Source organism: Mustela erminea, chromosome 10 (genome assembly GCF_009829155.1).
Source record: "Mustela erminea isolate mMusErm1 chromosome 10, mMusErm1.Pri, whole genome shotgun sequence".
NCBI classification, from domain to species: domain Eukaryota; kingdom Metazoa; phylum Chordata; class Mammalia; order Carnivora; family Mustelidae; genus Mustela; species Mustela erminea.
The window spans coordinates 67,781,491-67,800,608 of NC_045623.1; the positions used below are offsets into that span (position 1 = coordinate 67,781,491).

General features: G+C 44.1%; 1 protein-coding gene across 2 annotated transcripts in view; it reads right to left on the bottom strand.

The window, feature by feature from the left end:
• The window catches only part of GPX7 (glutathione peroxidase 7), a 28,412-nt gene that overhangs the window by 8,326 nt on the left and 968 nt on the right, over window positions 1-19,118 (bottom strand). Inside the window, exons 2-3 of one of the 2 annotated variants that reach the window (XM_032302433.1) lie at window positions 14,157-14,418; window positions 11,700-12,564 (exon numbers count right to left, since the gene is read on the bottom strand). In XM_032302433.1, the coding sequence (XP_032158324.1) occupies window positions 12,401-12,564; window positions 14,157-14,418 (426 nt within the window). In that variant the 3' untranslated portion in view covers window positions 11,700-12,400. Of the gene's footprint in view, window positions 1-11,699; window positions 12,565-14,156; window positions 14,419-19,118 lie in introns of those variants that run through there. The other variant, XM_032302434.1, reaches the window with a different exon arrangement.

Genomic DNA, 19,118 nt, shown 5'->3' on the forward strand with positions numbered 1-19,118 from the left:
GGCCCAGTCACCCTGATTCAAGACTAGAGACTCCTAAACTTTAGTTATCACATTTTTAAAAAGTTTTTTGAAAAGATTTTATTTATTCATTTGAGAGAGAGTGCGAGCAGGAGGGAGAGGCAAAGGGAGAAGCAGACTCCCCGCTAATCCAGGAGCCCAAGGTGGGGCTCTGTCTCAGGAGTCAGAGATCATGACCTGAGCTGAAGGCAAATGCTTAACCATCTGAGCTACTCGGGTGCCCCTAGTTGTCCCATTTTATATGAGCTTTGGTTATTCCATTCAGCTAGTCACAGGATATTGGGCTGAAAAAGACCTGTGGGACATGTAACCAGTTAATGAGTCACAGCTAGTTTTAAAAAAATAATCATTAGTAACACCGGGGTGGCTTAGTCCGTTAAGTGTCAGAATTTTGAGCTCAACTCAGGTATTGATCTCAAGGTTGTGAGTTCAAGCCCCAGGCTGGGCTCCATAATGGGCGTGGTGCCTACTTAAAAAAATAAATAAAATAAAAATAAAAAACAATAATTAAATGGAATAGAAAAAGTGCACTGGGGCACCTGGGTGGCTCAGTGGGTTAAAGCCTCTGCCTTTGGCTCAGGTCATGATCCCAGGGTCCTGGGGTGGAGCCCCGCATCGGGCTCTCTGCTCAGTGGGGAGCCTGCTTCCTCCTCTCTGTCTCTGCCTGCCTCTCTGCCTACTTGTGATCTCTGTCAAATAAATAAATAAAATCTTTAAAAAAAAAAAAAAAAAGAAAAAGAAAAAGTGCACTGTGGGATAGTAAAGCAAAGTATTCTTTCATAAAATGCTTATTTCAGTTACATATGTATGTACATATGTATTATGGACCAGAGCACAATGTAAAATGCATTTCTTAATTTGAGTCATGTCAAAAAGGTTTGAAAGCCACTGAGTCTCTCATTGGACAGATGGGCAGGGGCTAGCTCAAGATGAGAAGATCTTTAGCTCTTCTAATTGTTTACAGGAATGGGTAGAGTAGGAAATAGTTACTGTGATGCCTGGGACACCCCCATTTCTCCATCCTTTGCTTTGGGTGTGTGGGGTAAACACGGGCATCAGGCACTCTGCACTCAAAGCTTAGCTCTCCCCGTTCCCTGATACTTCTCTGTGCTTCAGGTTACCTTTCTTCATCTAGGCCAGCTTCTAATGCTAATGTGTGCCATGCTTTTGAGTTCAGCCCTGGAGTCCCTGAGAGGGATCAGATCTGGGTCTGCCCGTGAGAAACACGCCGGTGGTGGGGGAGTCACACAGATGATCATAGAACAGGGCAGTGAAAGGGGAAAGGTAGGGACCATGGCTGCAGAGTGATTACTGTCTGAAGGAGAGAGGAAGAATTTCAAGGGGGTAGTGTCCTCTGGGTCACTATAAGGTCAGATATGAAAATTGGAGGGAATTGTTATTGTGCCCCAGAAAACCTTTCTATTGAGCTATGCATCTCAGCAAACTGGAGGCTAGATCTCATACACTAATGAAGGTGCACTTTGGCCTCTTTATTTATCAGATGGAAAGTAAAGGGGGTGGAGTGGAAATCCTGTGGAAAGGAGAGAGGTCTCCTAGAGACAGGGTTTAGCTGGGAGGTAGAAAGCACTCTGCTCTGACTTTTGGGAAAATTGTGAAGCTGCCAACAGTTTCCAGAGCCCTTTCCCAGCCAAGAATTAACTTGTTCCTGGAGTAAGCCAAGCAGGGGTGATTGTGCCCCTGAGAAATAACAAACCCAATGTCACACAGCAGTCCAGGCAGGACTGGCACTCAGGTCTGCTTAACCAAGGGTTCCTTTGGCAGTCTGATGAAGACTTATGGACCCCTATTCAGAAGAGTACTTTTAACGGCAAAAAGTAAATTACTTAGGATAACAAGAATATCAGTTATATAGAATTATTATCAAAATATATATTTTAAAGGTTTTATTTATTTAAGAGAGAGAGAGACAGGGAGAGAGAGCACAAGCAGGGGGAGGGGCAGAGGGAGAGGGAAAGAGAGAAGCAGGCTCCCTGCTTAGCAGGGAGCCGTATGTGAGGCTTGATCCCAGGACCCTAAGGTCATGACCTGAGCTGAGGTCAGATATTTAACCAACTGAGCTGTCCAGGTGCCCTTCAAAATATTTTTAAAAAAATGTTTACTTTATGGGGCGCCTGGGTGGCTCAGTCGGTTAAGTGTCTGCTTTCAGCTCAGATCATGATCCCAGAGTCCTGGGATCAAGCCCCACATCATCCCTCTCCCTCTGCTGCTCCCCCTGCTGTGCTCTATCTTTCCCTCTCAGTCTGTCAAATAAATAAATAAAATCTTTTAAAAATATATTTATTTTATGGATGTCTTTCTTTTTTAATTTTTAAAAATTTTAAAAAAGATTTTATTTATTTGACAGAGATCACAAGTAGGCAGAGAGGCAGGCAGAAAGAGAGGGGGAAGCAGGCTCTCTGCTCAAGGACCTCGAGGTCATGGCCTGAGCCCGAGGCAGAGGCTTTAATCCACTGAGCCAACCAGGCACCCCATTAATGTCTTTCTTAAACATTAAATAACAAGATCTAGAGATTGGTCTATTAGCTATTATAATTTCAAGGTGGTGAGTTAGTGTAAACAGTATTTTCAAGATATTGTTATTATAATGTAATATGAAAACCACAGCATTTGTTTACAGAAGATTCTTAGTGATGTTTCCCAACCCTAGGACTGGAACTGCCTTTTCTCTTGATCTTGGGCAAGTATGTTCCCCTCTCTGAGCTTTTATTTCCTGTCTTTTAAATGGAGACAGTAATTCCTAAATAACCACAGGAAGAACTATCATTTACTGGATATTTACTATGTGTCAGACACTGCAGTGGTTTGTGGGTGTATTAGCATTTAATCATCTCAATAGGCTTATGATAAGTGCCATTAATATCCCCACGTCCCAGAGGAAGACACTGAGGCCCAGAGAGGTAAAGTACTTTATGAGTCACCCAGCTGCTAAGTAGCAGAGCTGGGATGTGAATCCTGCTTTGCAATACTCTAGACTAGGATTTCTCAGCCTATTGACGTTTTGAGATAATTCTTTGTTGTGGTGGACAGTCCTGTGCATTATAGAAGCTTCTGTGGCCTCTACGCACTAGATGCCAGTAGTGCCCATCCCCCAGTTGTGACAACAAAGAATGTCCCCAGGTATTGCCAAATATTTCCTGGTAAGCAAAATCACCCATAATTAAAAACCACCTGTCTATACTCTAGAGTTCTAGACAATGTCTTTCCTCTGCAGTGTGACCATCCTTGGGAAGCTTCTTTCCAATCCTTTACTGACAAGAGTCAGTAAAGGAAATCAAGTGCAGACAAGTACTGCTCTGATGATAATACTGTTTCATTTTTGTTACAGCCCATTTCCACTTGCAGAGTGCCTTCTTAAACATTAGTTTGTCTGAATATTCCAGGTGAGAGAACACATAGAAGTTATCTAGCACAGTGCCCAGTGATTTTAGGTAACATCTTGATTTCCTTTTATTGGCTAGATGAAGTGATGGTGGTTTCGTGAGGTTAAGGGGTAGTTCCAGGGTTACACAGCTAGTAAGTGGGTATTGTCATTTATCATATTTATTAACCTGTTAACTATTTTCCCCAGCTTTTCTACTTAAATCCTGAGAAGAGTTTCTGCTTTCATTGGGAGGAACAAGGCAAACCAGAAGTTAGAATCTTTGTTTCTTGGAGTTGAAAGGATCTTAGATACATTAGCTCAACAGCTTACTGCATGGTGTTCAATCCAGGGAAAGGCTGCCAGATAAAATATGGGTGGCAAGTTAAAATTGAATTTTGGGAAAACAGCAAATAATTTCTTAAAAAAGATTTTATTTATTTATTTGAGAGAGAGAATACAAAAGGAGAGGGAGTGGCAGAGGGAGAGGGAGAAGCAGGCTCCCCGCTGAATAGGGAGTCTGACTTGGGGCTCGATTGCAGGGCCCTGAGATCTTGACCTGAGCCAAAGGCAGATAGATCCTTAACCGACTGAGCCACCTAGGTGCCCCAATAACAAATAATTTTTTAATAGACATATGCCCCGTGTAATCTTCACTAGTACCAAAGACAGCCATGGCGCTGGCACTCCCACTGGAGAATGATGAGCAGGGCTCAGTTGGCCATACGATTGGAGTAGAGCACTTATATTCTAAGGGATTAGAGGAAGGGGTCTTCTAACTGGACTTTCCCATCTCACTGAAATGGGTCACCCCTTCTGTGGGAAAAGCCTACCAGATGCAGGGGCTCAGACAGCCCTTGGGACATTCAGAAATACACTTGACAACAACGAGGTCAGTTGAACACCCACTCTGAACCAAGCATTTCCTATATTCAAAGAGGGATAAGGCAATATCAATATCAAGGAAAGTGAGAATATTTTTTACCTGTGCAATGGGTAAAGAGAATATGGCAAGAAATGGAGGAAAATGAGGCACAAGGACTTGGAATGACAGATTAAGGAATTAAGCCTTTACTCCAAGAATAGGAATGGAGGACACACTGAAGCAGAGAGATGATATGCTCAGATTTGCTTCTGGAACATCATTTAGCTTGTGACATGAAGGATGGATTGGAGAAGGGAGCTGGAACCAAGCTGATGAGCAAGAAGGATGATAAGTCTTGAGTTAGGATAATGGTAGCAGGAAAGAACAGGGAGAGATTTGAAAGATGTTAAGATGTGGGGGGTTTTGTTCCAGAACCCAACTATTGGGGCTATTTGTTCTCCCCTTCTTCTATGTTAATGAAACTCCCAATTTTCATCTGGGCATGTTACCATACAAATAAAAACTTTATTTCTCAGTCATCCTTGTCTGAGTGGCTATTTGGTCAAGTTCGTCTGACCTGTAGGATGTGCTATAGTGCCCTCACTTAAAAGTATAGGGTTGAGGGTGCCTGGTGGTGAGCTCCAACTCTGGTGTCAGTTCAGGTCATCATCTCAAGATGTTGGGATTGAGGAACCCATATCAGGTTCTGTGCTCAGCACAGAGTCTGCTTGAGATTCTCTCTCTCCCTCTCTCTCTACCCCATCCCTGCTCACACGTCCTCAATAAATAACATAACATAACATAACACAACATAACACAAATACATAAAATCTTTTTTTATAAAAAAAAGGACTAGGGTTGAGGTGGCCAGCTGTCTTGGGTTATGCAGGTGATGGCAATATCCTGAGGATGGAAGAGCCATTAACCTGGCTAAAGGTCCTTTACATAGGCTAGAAATAAACTTTAACTTTATTTGAGGATGTGTTTACTTTGGGTTCCTGTTATAGCTCACAAATCTCCATCCTAACACAAAGTGGTAAAAGCCACAGGTGAGAGCTAAGATGTAGGGACTAAAGGAAATGTGGGGAAGAGAGGAAGCTGCAGAGGTTTTTGTGAGACCTAAGGCAGTGTTTCATTTTTGAAATGTACCTTTTTTTTTTTTTAAGATTTTATTTATTTATTTGAGAGAGAGAGAGAGAGAGAGAATGAGAGAGAGAGAGCATGAGAGGAGAGAGGTCAACAGGAGAAGCAGACTCCCTGCTGAGCAGGGAGCCCAATGTGGGACTCGATCCCCGGAACTCCAGAATCATGACCTAAGCTGAAGGTAGTCACTTAACCAACTGAGCCACCCAGGCGCCCCTGAAATGTACCCTTTTGACCACCTGCTGTGTCATCTGTCAGGGTGGAGTCCACTTGGTGATTCGTAGGGACCCAGGCCTTGGCAATCCCCTCCCTCAGCTTCCAGGCTGGCCTTGCTGGAACTGGGATCTGCCAGGTCCGCCTGCTTTCCACAGGAGTCTCCATGGTGATCCCTCCTCCGGGAAGCCAGAGCAATCTGGCTATCTGTAGTTCAGTGTCTGTTTCTGCCCTGGAGTTTATTTCTGGCCTTCAGACTTGGAACTGAAGACAGGCTCTGTCATGCTAAGTCAGGTCACCTTCATTTCTTACCTGGATTCCACAAGGCCTGCACGGTCTGGCCCCTGACTACCTCTCTTGCCCTTCACCTTATCACATGGCTCCAGATAGTACTGGCTCCATCCTATTGAGCATCTTCCTTCCTTAGGGTCTCCATCTACTTAAGAACTTCCCACTTCTTTCCCCTAACTCTTTTTAAATTTTTTTGTGAAGATTTTCTTTATTTATCTGAGAGAGAGAGAGAGAGCATACAAGCAGAGAGAAAAGCAGATTCCCTGCTGAACAGAATGCCTGATGTCAATGTTGGTCTCCATCCCAGGACCCTGGGATCATGACCTGAGCGAAGGCAGATGCTTAACTCATTGAGCCACCCAAGCAACCCTCTTTCCTCTAACTCTTATTAAAATTTCACCTCTTGGGCCCCTGGGTGGCTCAGTCAGTTAGGCATCTGCCTTTGGCTCAGCAGGGAGTCTGCTTCTCCCTCTCTCTCAGCCCCTCCCCACCTTGTGCACTCTCTCTCTCAAATAAATAAACTAAATCTTCTAAATAAATAAATAAATAAATAAAATTTCCGCTCTTGGCTTAAATGTCATTCCTTAGGGAGGCCTCTGAACTCCAGAATAGCTCCAGGGCCAGCCTCCCTGTACTTCCTCCTTGTGCTTGTCATAATTATGTAATAATTGGTGTAATTATTTGTTTAATGCTTATCTTTCCCACTAATGTTTGTCTTTCCCACTATTCTCTAAGTAACGTGGCAGCTGAGAACAGGCCTGTTTTGTTCACTGATATATCCCTAGACCCTAGTGCAGAACTTGACACATAAACGGGGCTTAAGAAATATTTGTTGATGAATGAATGTCCCTTTCAACCACTACTTTCCAGGAAGCATCTCATAGTCATACTCTCCTCTCACCACATTCTAGCTCAGCTCAGAGAGGTAAATAAGCAATTAGGAGGGACCTCCCTTTCTTAGAGGACCCGGGACCAGTTGATGAAGGAGAGGTCAGCCAAACACAAAGGTCTTTGTCATATCCACAGCCAGAAGTGATCCTCCTCCAAACTCCTACGTGGTGGTCTCTGGATTGCTAATTTACTCTAAACTAATAGCAGATAGCTAAGGGATCAGCATAGGATTTAAACAGACAACCAAAATATTGATTAATAATTAAGGCTTGGCAGAAAGCTAAACTACTAAGTGCTAAGATAAAACCTGATAAATAAAATATATTGCTTATAAATAAAGTGTTAGAAAATAACTAAAGTGCTAGTAGAAAACCAGATATTAAGTACTCAAGTGTTAGCTAATTACCAAGGGATTAATTTAAAACTGAGTTGTTAGGGGCGCCTGGGTGGCTCAGTGGGTTAAAGCCTCTGCCTTCGGCTCAGGTCATGATCCCAGGGTCCTGGGATCGAGCCCCGCATCGGGCTCTCTGCTCATTGGGGAGCCTGCTTCCTCCTCTCTCTCTCTGCCTGCCTCTCTGCCTACTTGTGATCTCTATCAAATAAATAAATAAAAATCTTAAAAAAAACAACAACTGAGTTGTTAGCAGATACTGGTTAGCCAATGACTAAGGTAACAGTTGATAAGGATTTAAAGTGAACATTTTTTCCCCTAGGGAACTCTTGCACATTAGAGGGGACAGTGGGAGCAACAGAATGCTGAAAAAGCACAGGAATGAAGGCCTACTTGGGACTGCGAAATCCTCAGCTAGACTCTAAATCTCTGGGGGAAACTGCTCATCTGTGGTTTCTAGATAGGTCCTAGTCAGGGACAGCAGGGAGTTGGTGCTCAGAATGCTTACTTTATAGTTAAATTATATATATCCTGAAGGCCAGGTGCTAGGCTAAGGAGAGAGGGGAAACCAGTCTCTTAAATAATAATAGTGTAGGGGCGCCTGGGTGGCTCTGTGGGTTAAGCCGCTGCCTTCGGCTCAGGTCATGATCTCGGGGTCCGGGGATCAAGTCCCGCATCGGCTCTCTGCTCAGCAGGGAGCCTGCTTCCTCCTCTCTCTCTCTCTGCCTCTCTGCCTACTTGTGATCTCTGTCTGTCAAATAAATAAAATCTTTAAAAATAATAATAATAGTGTAGTAAGTGAGTGGTATGTGAAAGGAAAGGCTCTGGGGATTTGTGAAGGCTGAGGAAGGGAGAGAGGTGTGTCAGGGAGCGGTGATGAGTTAAGTTTTAGAAGCGTTGAACTGCAATTTCTGTAGACATGCCCACTAGGCAGGTGAATAGGAGTCCAGTGTAGATACAAGGTAGAGATTTGGGTGTCAGTAGGGCATACATGGTGGGGTGCCTCAGTGGCTCAGTTGCTTTATTGCCTGACTCTTGATTTTGGCTCAAGTCATGATCTCACAGTTCCATCATGGGCTCTGTGCTCAGCTTGGAGCGTGTTAGAGATTCTCTCTCCCTTTCCCTCTGCCTCTCCCCGCACTAGCTCTAAATACATAAATAAAATATTTTATGTATTTTTTTAATTTCAATTTTTTAAGATTTTATTTATTTATTTGACAGAGACGGAGTGAGAGAGGGAACATAGCAGAAGGAGTGGGAGAGGGAGAAGCAGAGATCCTGATGAGGTGCTCCATCCCAGGACCCTGGGATCATGACCTGAACCAAAGGCAGACGCTTAACGACTGAGCCACCCGGCTGCCCCATTAATAAAATCTTTTTTAAAAATAGGGCATTGGGGCGCCTGAGTGGCTCAGTGGGTTAATGCCTCTGCCTTTGGCTCAAGTCATGATCTCGGGGTCGTGGGATCGAGCCCCGTGTGGGGCTCTCTGCTTAGCAGGGAGTCTGCTTCCCCCTCTCTCTCTCTCTGCCTGCCTCTCTGCCTCCTTGTGATTTGTCTGTCAAATAAATAAATAAAATCTTTAAAAAAAAATAGGGCATTGATGGTGGTCAAACTATGAGGAAAAATGAGATGGCTGAAGAAGAGTACATGGAGTGAGAAGAAGAACCAGCCTGGTACTCCAAGGAACAGCAACCGGGAAGGAGTGGGCAGGAGGAAGAGACATCAACAGATCTGAAAAGGAAGGAGCCCTCAAAGAGAAAAGCATAAAACCAGGAAAGATAGTGGCACGAAAGGGAAGAGAATGTGTCAGGGAGAAGAGTGCAGTCAGCAATGTCAGATGTGGCTGAGAGGTCCAGCAGGACAGGTCAGAGATGTCCACTGAGAATGTGGTTCTGAGGTGTCCATCACGAACATTTCTATGATAGCTGCATTTCAGTGTGTGTGTGTGTGTGTGTGTGTGTGTGTGTGTGTGTGTGTATACGCATAGCATATGCAGAGCTGGAACTTGGAGCAGGTTGTGTAAGGGCAGGCTGGAGACTACCATTGTGGGGCCTGTGGTCGGCTCACAGAGAGCCTTCATTTACTCTGGGTAGCTTTTGAGGGGGACCACTAAGGGACACTGCAAAAACTATAAGCACAGTTCAAACTTTTCATTGTCCAGTGGGAAAATGGAAGACTGCAGAGAGGAAACAATTTGCTCAGTCTGTGAGTCAGGGGCACAGCCAGGACTTACATCTGAGTCTGCCTTCTAGAAAAGTGACCTTGGGAGAAGTGGACATGAAATTCTTATGGTTAATGAATTATCAATCAGTGACTTTGCCCATTACTTCAGTTTTTAGCTGCCTCTTTTGTATTTCTATAAAGAGTGAAATACATATTTTACATTCAAAATTCAACCATTATAGAAATAATTAACAAAGACTGTGAAGGTCTCCTGTTATCCCCTCTTTCCCCATTGACACCCACCATTAATAGTTTGGTCTAGGGGGACCTAGTTGGTTAAGCATCTGACTTTGGCTCAGATCCCAATCTCAGGGTCCTGAGATTGAGGCCTGTATCACCTCAGTGCTGGGCTCCATGCTCAGGGATTGGGGAGTCTGCCTGCCCCTCTGCTCCTCCTCCGTATGCTCCCTCTCTCAAATAAATAGAATCTTCAAAAAAAAAAAAAAAAAGAAAGAAAAAAGAAATAGTTTGGTCTATATTCCTCTCTCTCTCACTTAATATAGAAAAATTTTGATAAAAATATTATACTTCTTGGGGTACCTAGATGGCTCAGTTGGTTAAGCAGCTGCCTTCAGCTTGGGTCATGATCCTAGAATCCCAGGATCAAATCCCACATGGGGCTCCCTTCTCAGCCGGAGTCTGCTTCTCTCTCTGACCTCCCCCACTCCATGCTCTCTCTTTCACTCATTCTCTCTCTCAGATAAATAAATAAAATCTTTAAAAAATTATACTTCTTTATACTGGATTTTTTTAAAAAGATTTTATTTTTAAGTAATCTCTATACCTAACATGGGGTTCGAACTTACAACCCCAAGATCAAGAGTCACATGCTCTACAGACTGAGCAGTCAGGCACCCCATACTAGAGTTTTGTGTGTGTGCACGTATTCATTCTGTTTTACAAGTTGCCCTTTTATCACTTCTGGACAACTTTTTCTATGGTAGCATATAGAAATCTACTTCACTCATTTTGGGGCACCTGGCTGGCTCAGTCAGTAGAGTGTGTGACTCTTGGTCTCAGGGTTGAGTTCAAGCCCCACACTGGGTATAACATTTTTAAAAAAAACTAAAAAAAAAAAAATTGAAAATAAGGGGTGCCTGGGTGGCTCAGTGGGTTAAAGCCTCTGCCTTCAGCTCAGATCATGATCCCAGGGTCCTGGGGTCCAGCCCCATGTCGGGCTCTCTGCTCGGCAAGGAGCCTGCTTCCCCCTCTCTCTGTCTCTGCCTGCCTCTCTGCCTACTTGTGATCCCTGTCTGTCAAATAAATAAATAAAATCTTTTTTTAAAAAATTAAAATAAGAAGAATGAATTATATTTTTTGAAATATTTTATTTTTTCCAAAGATTTTATTTATTTATTTGACAGACAGAGATCACAAATAGACAGAGAGGCAGACAGAGAGAGAGGAGGAAGCAGGCTCCCCGCTGAGCAGAGAGCCCGACGTGGGGCTCGATCCCAGGACCCTGGGATCATGACCTGAGCTGAAAGCAGAGGCTTTAACTCACTGAGCTACCCAGGAACCCCAGAAATATTTTATTTTTAAGTAATCTCTACACCCAATGTGGGGCTCAAAACAACCCTGAGACCAAGAGTTGCATGGTCTACTGACGGAGCCAGTCAGGTGCCCCGAATTCATTCATTTTAATAACTGTATTAGTGTGCCATTTGGATTTGTACCATAATTCATTATCAGGCCATACTGATGGATACAGGGTTGCATCCAATTTTCACTATTGGATACTTGTCTTGTTTTTCATTTCTTTGTATAAGGAGGCTCTCTATACCTAGTATAGAGCCCAGCACAGGGCTTGAACTCACAACCATGAGATCAAGAGTCAGATGCTTAACCTACTGAGCCACCAAGTTGTCCCTCCAGTTTTCACTATTATGAACAATGTACATACATATTATTGTACATATATATTTGCACATTTTGGGAGACTTCTAGGATGAAAAATGATGTAAGATACTGCCAAATCACCATCTAAAAACTTGTGCTACCAACAGTTACTATGTATTGTTCCACCAACAGTTACTATGTCCCACCAACAGTTACTATGAATGCCATTTCCCCACATCTTTACCAACTATGGGTATTATCATTTAAAATAATCTTTCCAACTTTAATGAGGCTGAGTATCTTCTCATATCCTTATTATCCATCTACATTATTCCGTGAATTATCTATTCACATCCTTTGCCTATTTGTTATTTTAGTGTAGTTTTGGTCTGTGAATTCTTATTGGGCAATAATCATTGGCTTGATAAAAAAAAATTAGGAAGTCTTTGTACCAAATTGCTGACAGTATTTATTTACCTCCAGGGAGTGAGATATAGAAAATAAGGGGGATATCTTCATTTTTATTTTATATCATCCTGTATTATTTTACAATGTATTTGCATTACTTTGTGATTTAAAAAAAATAATACAGAGGAAATCAATTACAGTAACAAATAAATCTTTGGCCTTGGATTCTCAATGGCTGGAAATTCCTGTTGGGCAAAAGTTTTTATTGATTACAAATTATTTTATGGTTTATATGCAAAAAAAATTATTCAATGCCTCCTAGTGAACTGGCACTGCCCTAGACACTTTCATAGATCTTTCATCCTCATCCTCACAACAGCCCTGTGAGGTAGGAATTGGTCCCATTTTACAGAGTTCTTAATAGGCAGGAGATTATTTCTTGATATACTTCTATTTGCCACATGTTTTCATGGGCTAGAGGTTCTTATTCGCTGGTGATTCATTGGTCAAGAGCTCTTATTGCCCAAGAGTTCCTATAGGTTGTTCTAAGACTCAAATAACCCAAATACTAGAAATCCCCCCCCATAGATGTGATAGGGTAGGTGGGTTAAAAATGGAGGAAGGAGAGTCCATAGTCCTCCCTCTAAGCACCACTGAGCACCACTGAGTTTGCTTTGGTCACCCATTCAAGGTGGAAGATGGCAGGGGTGGGAGGACGGGGGAGAGGAGAGAAAGTGGTTATAACTCTTCTCGCTTCTTCAGGATGAGCTTCCTCACGAGTGCTGTGATCTGGGGCCTGATCTCCTCCACCGACACAGTTGGGTCCCAAGCCCCGACTACCTTTCCATCTGGGGCCACTAGGTACTTCCAGAAGTTCCAGGTGGGCTCCTTCCCAGAAGTCTCTAGAGAAAAAGGAAGAAGGAGAGCAAAGTGTGCTTCCCTGTGCCCCATCTCCTGGAATTCCATTACCGGTGTCCATCCTTCCCTTGAAGCAGTGGTTCTATTAGTTAGAATTAACTAAAGAACTTTTAAATATCCTGATGCCCATGGGGCACCTGGGTGGCTCAGTTGGTTAAGTGTCTGCCTTCAGCTCAAGTCATGATCTTGGGGTCCTGAAATCGAGCCCTGCATTGGGCTCCCTGCTCAGCGGGGTGTCTGCCCCTCCTTCTCTCTCTGTCCCTCCTCCCTGCCCATGCATGTGCTCTCTCTCTCTCACTTTCTTACTCTCTCTCTTTCAAGTAAATAAAATTTTTAAAATCAAATCAAATCAAATCCTGATGCCCAGTCCACACCCCAGACTACTTAAATCGGAACCTCTGGTGTTAAGATTTAGCCATCAGTATTACTTAAAAGCTCTCCAGGAAATGTCAGTATGGCTCCAAGGTTGAGAACTATTGCTTTAGGATTGTGAAGTGCTTGATAAAGCAGTATCAGATCCTCCTTTCGTAATGATCTCAAACTACTGAATAGTCTACACTCTATTCTCTAATGAAATCTTAATAGTTTCCAGATGTTAGTCTGTGGACTGGTTGCATCTGAATCATGGTGGTGGTGGTGGTATGGTGGGGGAGGGGAGCTAAAAGCAACAGATTCTTGGGCCCTGATTCAGTAGGTGTCAGTCTAAAGCACTTTTAAGAGCTCCCCAGTTGCTTCTCAAGCAGTGTTGGGTTTGATCTATATCTATGGGAACTGGAAAGGAACTAATAAAAACACACAGGGGGGAAAAAAGCAAATATTAGGATTGACCCATAGAGCAAAATTCAGATCTGCCTCAGTAAGGGATCTTTTGTTTGCTACACTGTTGTTTTTCATTTACTCTTCCAAATAAAAGTGGGGGGGTGGTGAGGGATAGGAAGGCAGTCAGAAGCATGGAATAGAAGGCAAAAATGGAGCCCCCAAAAGGAAGAGGAAGGCCCAAGGGAGGAAACAGGACCACAGTGACAAGCTTGGCCCATGACCCCGTCTTGTGGTTCTGAGGCTCCTGGGGATGCAGAAGGGATCTATTTCTGAAATATTAAGATCTGGTATTTTTGGCTCCAAAGGTTTCCCTCCCATGGTCTACAAACTTTGCCCCTAACTCAGGAAAGGAGATACCTGTCAGCCATCTTGGTCAGTCTTCTCCAGGCATGCGGCATCCCTTGTCTGTGCCTTGGTTTCTCTAACCTAAGTCCATAACCTCGACTAATTCATGTTGACTAAATCTGAGGGCCCAGTCTCCTTTTAAGAACCCCTGCGTATGAAAACAGGATCCCAGAGAAGTCTTCAAGAGTAAGGGGGAACCTCAAGGCAGCGGGGTGAGGTGGGGTTAGAGATATTCTCAGGTAGGAATACCTCTCAGCCCACCCTCAAAGATTAGTGCTGGAACAGACCACGAACCTACATGCAGGGGTCTGGAAGGGACCCCAGGTCACCCAGCCCTCCAGTGGCTTCTGCTGCCCAGGGAGCCATGACCTCAGCCAGCTACAGGAAGATGAGGGAAAGGATCAGGACTCACGGATCAGGTACTTGAAGGCAGGGTGGGCACCGGTGCCAGTGACTGCGACCTTGCTAAACATGGGGAAGGAAACACTGTAGGTGCGGCGGGCGAAGCTCTCGATCTCCTTGTTGCTGTCGGGCTCCTGCTGGCCGAACTGGTTGCAGGGGAAGGCAAGCACATTGAAGTGGTGGGGCCCCAGGTCCCGCTGCAGCTGCTGCAAGGCTCGGTAGTGCTGGTCCGTGAAGCCGCACTCGCTAGCCACATTCACCACCAGGGACACCTGGGCACCAAAAACAAAACCCAGACACATACACAACCCAGTGATGAGTCATGCACTTGTACATGACCTAACACGCCCACACAGTGAGCCCCCCAATAATTAATGCTTTCTCATAAATACAAAGACACAACGTACACATATGTAAACATGCAGTCCTCGCACAGATAGAAGAACACATGCAGGCACAAATGAAATCAAACACGCAGATATGTGTGCACGCACATACATGAACACACATGAGGATGAGAACACACTATCCATAAATAGGGATGCGTATGCCCCAAGATACAAAATATATCAGAGCACATCACACGTGCCCATAAACACATACATTTACAGAAAGAGACTCACACGCTGGTGAGCTCCCATCAGGAGGTAATGTGGAGGAGTGGAAAGGCAGATCTGGGTTCAATTTCTGGCTCAGTCAACCGGCACTCATCACTTTAGATGGTCTCCCTTGTAATAAACTCACTGTGAACCCACTGAAGGCTACGCCTGCTTCACTCCTGGGCTTAACACATGGAAAAGAAAGCAGAAAGTGTGTGCGGAATGAATAAGTTAGTGTGCACACAGTCACCTGCTGCGGTATATAGACAGACATGGGTTTTCTTCATAAAAGGACCCCACGGCAATCCATCCCATTTTGCCCCTCTCCCTCCAGCGCGCAAATATCACTTTCTTGAGTCTAACTTAACTAATCCTTAAATTTATTATCACCTTATAATAAATGCATTTATTTATAGCCTCTAGGTGATAAATACAAAGCTGGCTGGTAGAACTCAGTTATGATACTGCAGTTAGAAATTTGGCACCAGGGACGCCTGGGTGGCTCAGTTGGTTAAGCAGCTGCCTTCGGCTGAGGTCATGATCCCAGCGTCCTGGGATGGAGTCCCACATCGGGATCCTTGCTCCGCAGGGAGCCTGCTTCTCCCTCTGACTCTGCCTTCCACTCTGTCTGCCTGTGCTCGCTATCGCTCGCTCTCTCTGACAAATAAATAAAAATCTTAAAAAAAAAAATAAAAAATAATAATAAAAAATAAATTAAAAAAAAAAAGAAATTTGGCACCAGTGCTGTTTTTAGCTTCTAGTTATACATTGTTAAAGAATTCTTAAATCTGGGGCGCCTGGGTGGCTCAGTGGGTTAAGCGTCTGCCTTTAGCTCAGGTCATGATCCTGAGGTCCTGGGATCCAGCCCCACATTGGGCTCTCTGCTCAGCAGGGACTCTGCTTCTTCCTCTGTGCTCTCTCTCTCTCTCTCAAATAAATAAAATCTTAAAAAAAAAATTGCTAAATCTTACCCTGTGTTTGGGCCACCTGACCCTATCTCTTTGGCCGCTTTTCTAGAAGAGCAGGGATTATACTAGTTGTCTCTGTAAAGAGAGCCACCTCCCAGGGGCAGTCTCACACTAGGCATGCACAGGCACAAACTGCTCAGGCCATGCAGAGTTTCTTACCTCAGTACTAGGGACATTTTGAACTAGATATTTCTTTATTATGCAGGGGCTATCCTATTCATTGTAGGAAGCTTAGCAGTACCCCTGGCCTCTACCCACCAGATGTCTAGTTTTGGCAGTCAAAAATGTCTCCAAACATTGCTGTATGTCTCCTAGAGGAGTTGACAACTACTTGGCTGGATGATGAGAACTGTTGAGTTATAACTCTCCTACCCTGCCTCCACCAGGCAAGGAAGGACCCATCCTATGGAGCCACAGGCCTTTAGTACAACCTCCCTCATTGGTGTCAGCATGTCATATTCTGCCTGTGGTGGTGAGAAACTAGGACCCTTAACTCCCTTCCCTAGTTAGCAGTCTTCCTCTTTCTTCTCTCTTTCTTTCTTCTTCTCGTTCTGCCCATGGGTCCTGTCCTCATGCTTGAATTAAAGCACCTTTTTGCACCAGACTGGATACCTGGGCAATGAGAACATTAAAGATTTCTTATTTTTAACCTACATTTGTGCATCTGCCCACTCTTTTAGAAAGAGGGAAATTCGGTTTCTAGTTCCATTCCTGAAACCAAAAAGTTTATCCTTAAAGTGACCGAAACACGGATGGGCAGACACACCCAAATACACATAGCTAATTTATATATATGTCTAGCCAAACACACAGACTCAGGTGTGCACACAGAAGTAAACAAACCATTCACATACATGCTACACTCAGGCCCACAGGTACATAAGCTCACACCTGAGACAAGTGCTTTCCCAGGTGGTCACCTATTCATCCATACTCAACACTGGTCTAAATGACAGCCTTCCCAGTTAGCCTGAGAGCACAAACCGTAACCTCTTGTTCATGGCTTTGTCTCCAGGGTTGGACCCAGTGCCACGCAGGTACTGGGAGCCAGGAAATCTTTTTCAATTTTTTAAAAAAGACTATTAAGATACACATAATGAGTCAGTAATTATTTACAGGTAAATGAATGGCCCCTATCGTCCAAGTAGTAGACCCAGCTTGGATTAATTCACAGAATCCTTTACAGCTTCCTTGGAACGACTATTCCTGGTTTCCCTTTAAACCTCGCAATTATGGGCTTGGGCTTTGGACCTGGACTGCCTGGGTTCAAATTCTTACTTTATCTCTTGGTAGGTATGTGATTTTGTTCTGTTTGTTTGTTTGTTTCAATTCCTTTCGGATTGATTTCTTGGCTTCTCATTCCCGTACTTTTTAGGATTTACCAATGACCTAGAGTATTAAACACTCAGAATTCTGGGATCACTTCTCTGGGTCATTTTTCTCCAAGATTTCTGTTCCTCACATTCTGAGTGCCTTATTAATTCTAAAAATAAATAGACTTTGTTCTATTTATGTCTTAGCACTTAGTACCACTGTACTAGGAATTACCTTGTTCACTTCTCTGTTTCTGTTTATGGTCTCTCTCTCTCTTTTCCATTTCATATAAGCTCTATTAAAGTGGAAACTTGTTTGTTTTGTTCACCACTGTATCCCGAGCACCGGCCTAGTACTTAGCATACAGTAGGTGCTCAATAATAATGAATGAATGAATGAATGAATGAATGATTTAGCAGAGCTAAATCTGGAGCTCTCTGTCAGCCTGCACTAGAAGGAAAGTAAGACCTGACTGGGAATGGGCCCTACTCTTACTGGCTTTTTGTCCTCAGTCCTGGATGAGTTTCCTGCGGGGGCCCACCAAACACAGGTATAGAGCACTCTACCAGGTTCTTCTGATGTAGGAAAATGTTGAGTTTCAGAGCCGACAGCCAAGAAAGAATTCTTGAGAAGTCTGGTGCAAAAAGGTGCTTTAATTCAAGCATGAGAACAGGACCCATGGGTAGAACGAGCTGCACTGGGGTCATGAGCTGTGGCTGATTATATACTTTCAGGTTGAGATGGGGTTAGGGACAGCACAAGCCTCCCAGGTATTTTGGAAACAAGGTTTCCAGGATCCTGAGGGGGCTAGCCATTGTTGGGAAAAGGTCATTTATTACTGTTTAGTAAAAACTCAGTCCTGAGGCCCTCCATATGTATATCAGTAGGTCATTTGCTTGGAGGATGATTGCTGACATATATCTTAGAGGGTAGAGACAAAGGAAGTTTCCAAAGGAATGTTTGTATGTTAAAGTAGACACACAGGATCCTGGGAGGTCAGGCTAAGATTGCCTCTTGCCCCTAGCAAAGTGTCAGCATCGAGGTAGCTGAGCTCCTAGAAGAACATCACTCAACCTGTTTCAAGAAGTTGTCAATGGGCTGTAGGCAGTAAGGAAACTTAATTTTTTCTTTTGCCTTTGTTTCCCATGTCACTTCCACACTATTGTCTCATTTGAAATTCACAACACCTTGGGGAACAATCAGGAAAAAGAATATTGCCCCCAGGATTCCCAGCATAACTGGGCATTTTAAGGTTTAGAAAGTGCATTCTTCACTAAAGACTTTCTCCCAGGAGAAAAATGCTGATAGCCATTTTTGTGCAGTCCTTCCAAATCTGGATGCTGTCCCTACGTGTCCATTACCAACTCCTGACCTTTCCCACAACAAGGCCCTACCTAGGTTCATTTCTTTCTTTTCTGTCCTTCTTTTTTTTGTCTCCGGTCCATCTTGGGAAATGGACTTTGAGCACTCTTCATTACACCCAGTGCAAAATCTAGGCCTCTGAATATAGTGTTCAAGGCCCCTCTCAGGCCCTCCCTACTCCCTTCAGCCTCATCTTCTACCACTAAGCCTCAGGCTTTATACTCCTGCAAGCAGAACCCTTGAAGCCCACCCACCCATCCTCCATCCTTCTTGCTGTTTGATTCTGAGCCTTGGTATGAACAGTTATTTGCCTGGAATGTTCTTGGTCTTGCCAAAACTCATCTTTGTTTCCAAGACTCACCAAGGCACATTTCTCTTTGAGTCCTCTCTGAACTAAGGAGATAGCAGTTAGCCTGGGTGATGTGGAGCCCAGCCCCAGCTGCCATCTTAGGAGTTTGCCTAAAGAACTCCACAGATGGGTGTGTGATTCTCCTCCAGGCTCTGTACTTTCCAGAGCTGTGTGACCCTGTGCAAATAACCTTTCCTCTGCTGGCCCCAGTGTCCCCTCTAAAGGGAGATCCGGCAAGGTCCCCGTGCATCTGAACAGATAACCCCCAATACACTGCGCATTCATTTTCACAGTGCTCTTATTAGATTCAAGAGCAGCAACAATCCCAGCTCCAGACGCGGAAACTGGGGGTGGGAGAGACAAAGGCGGCAGGATGCTGG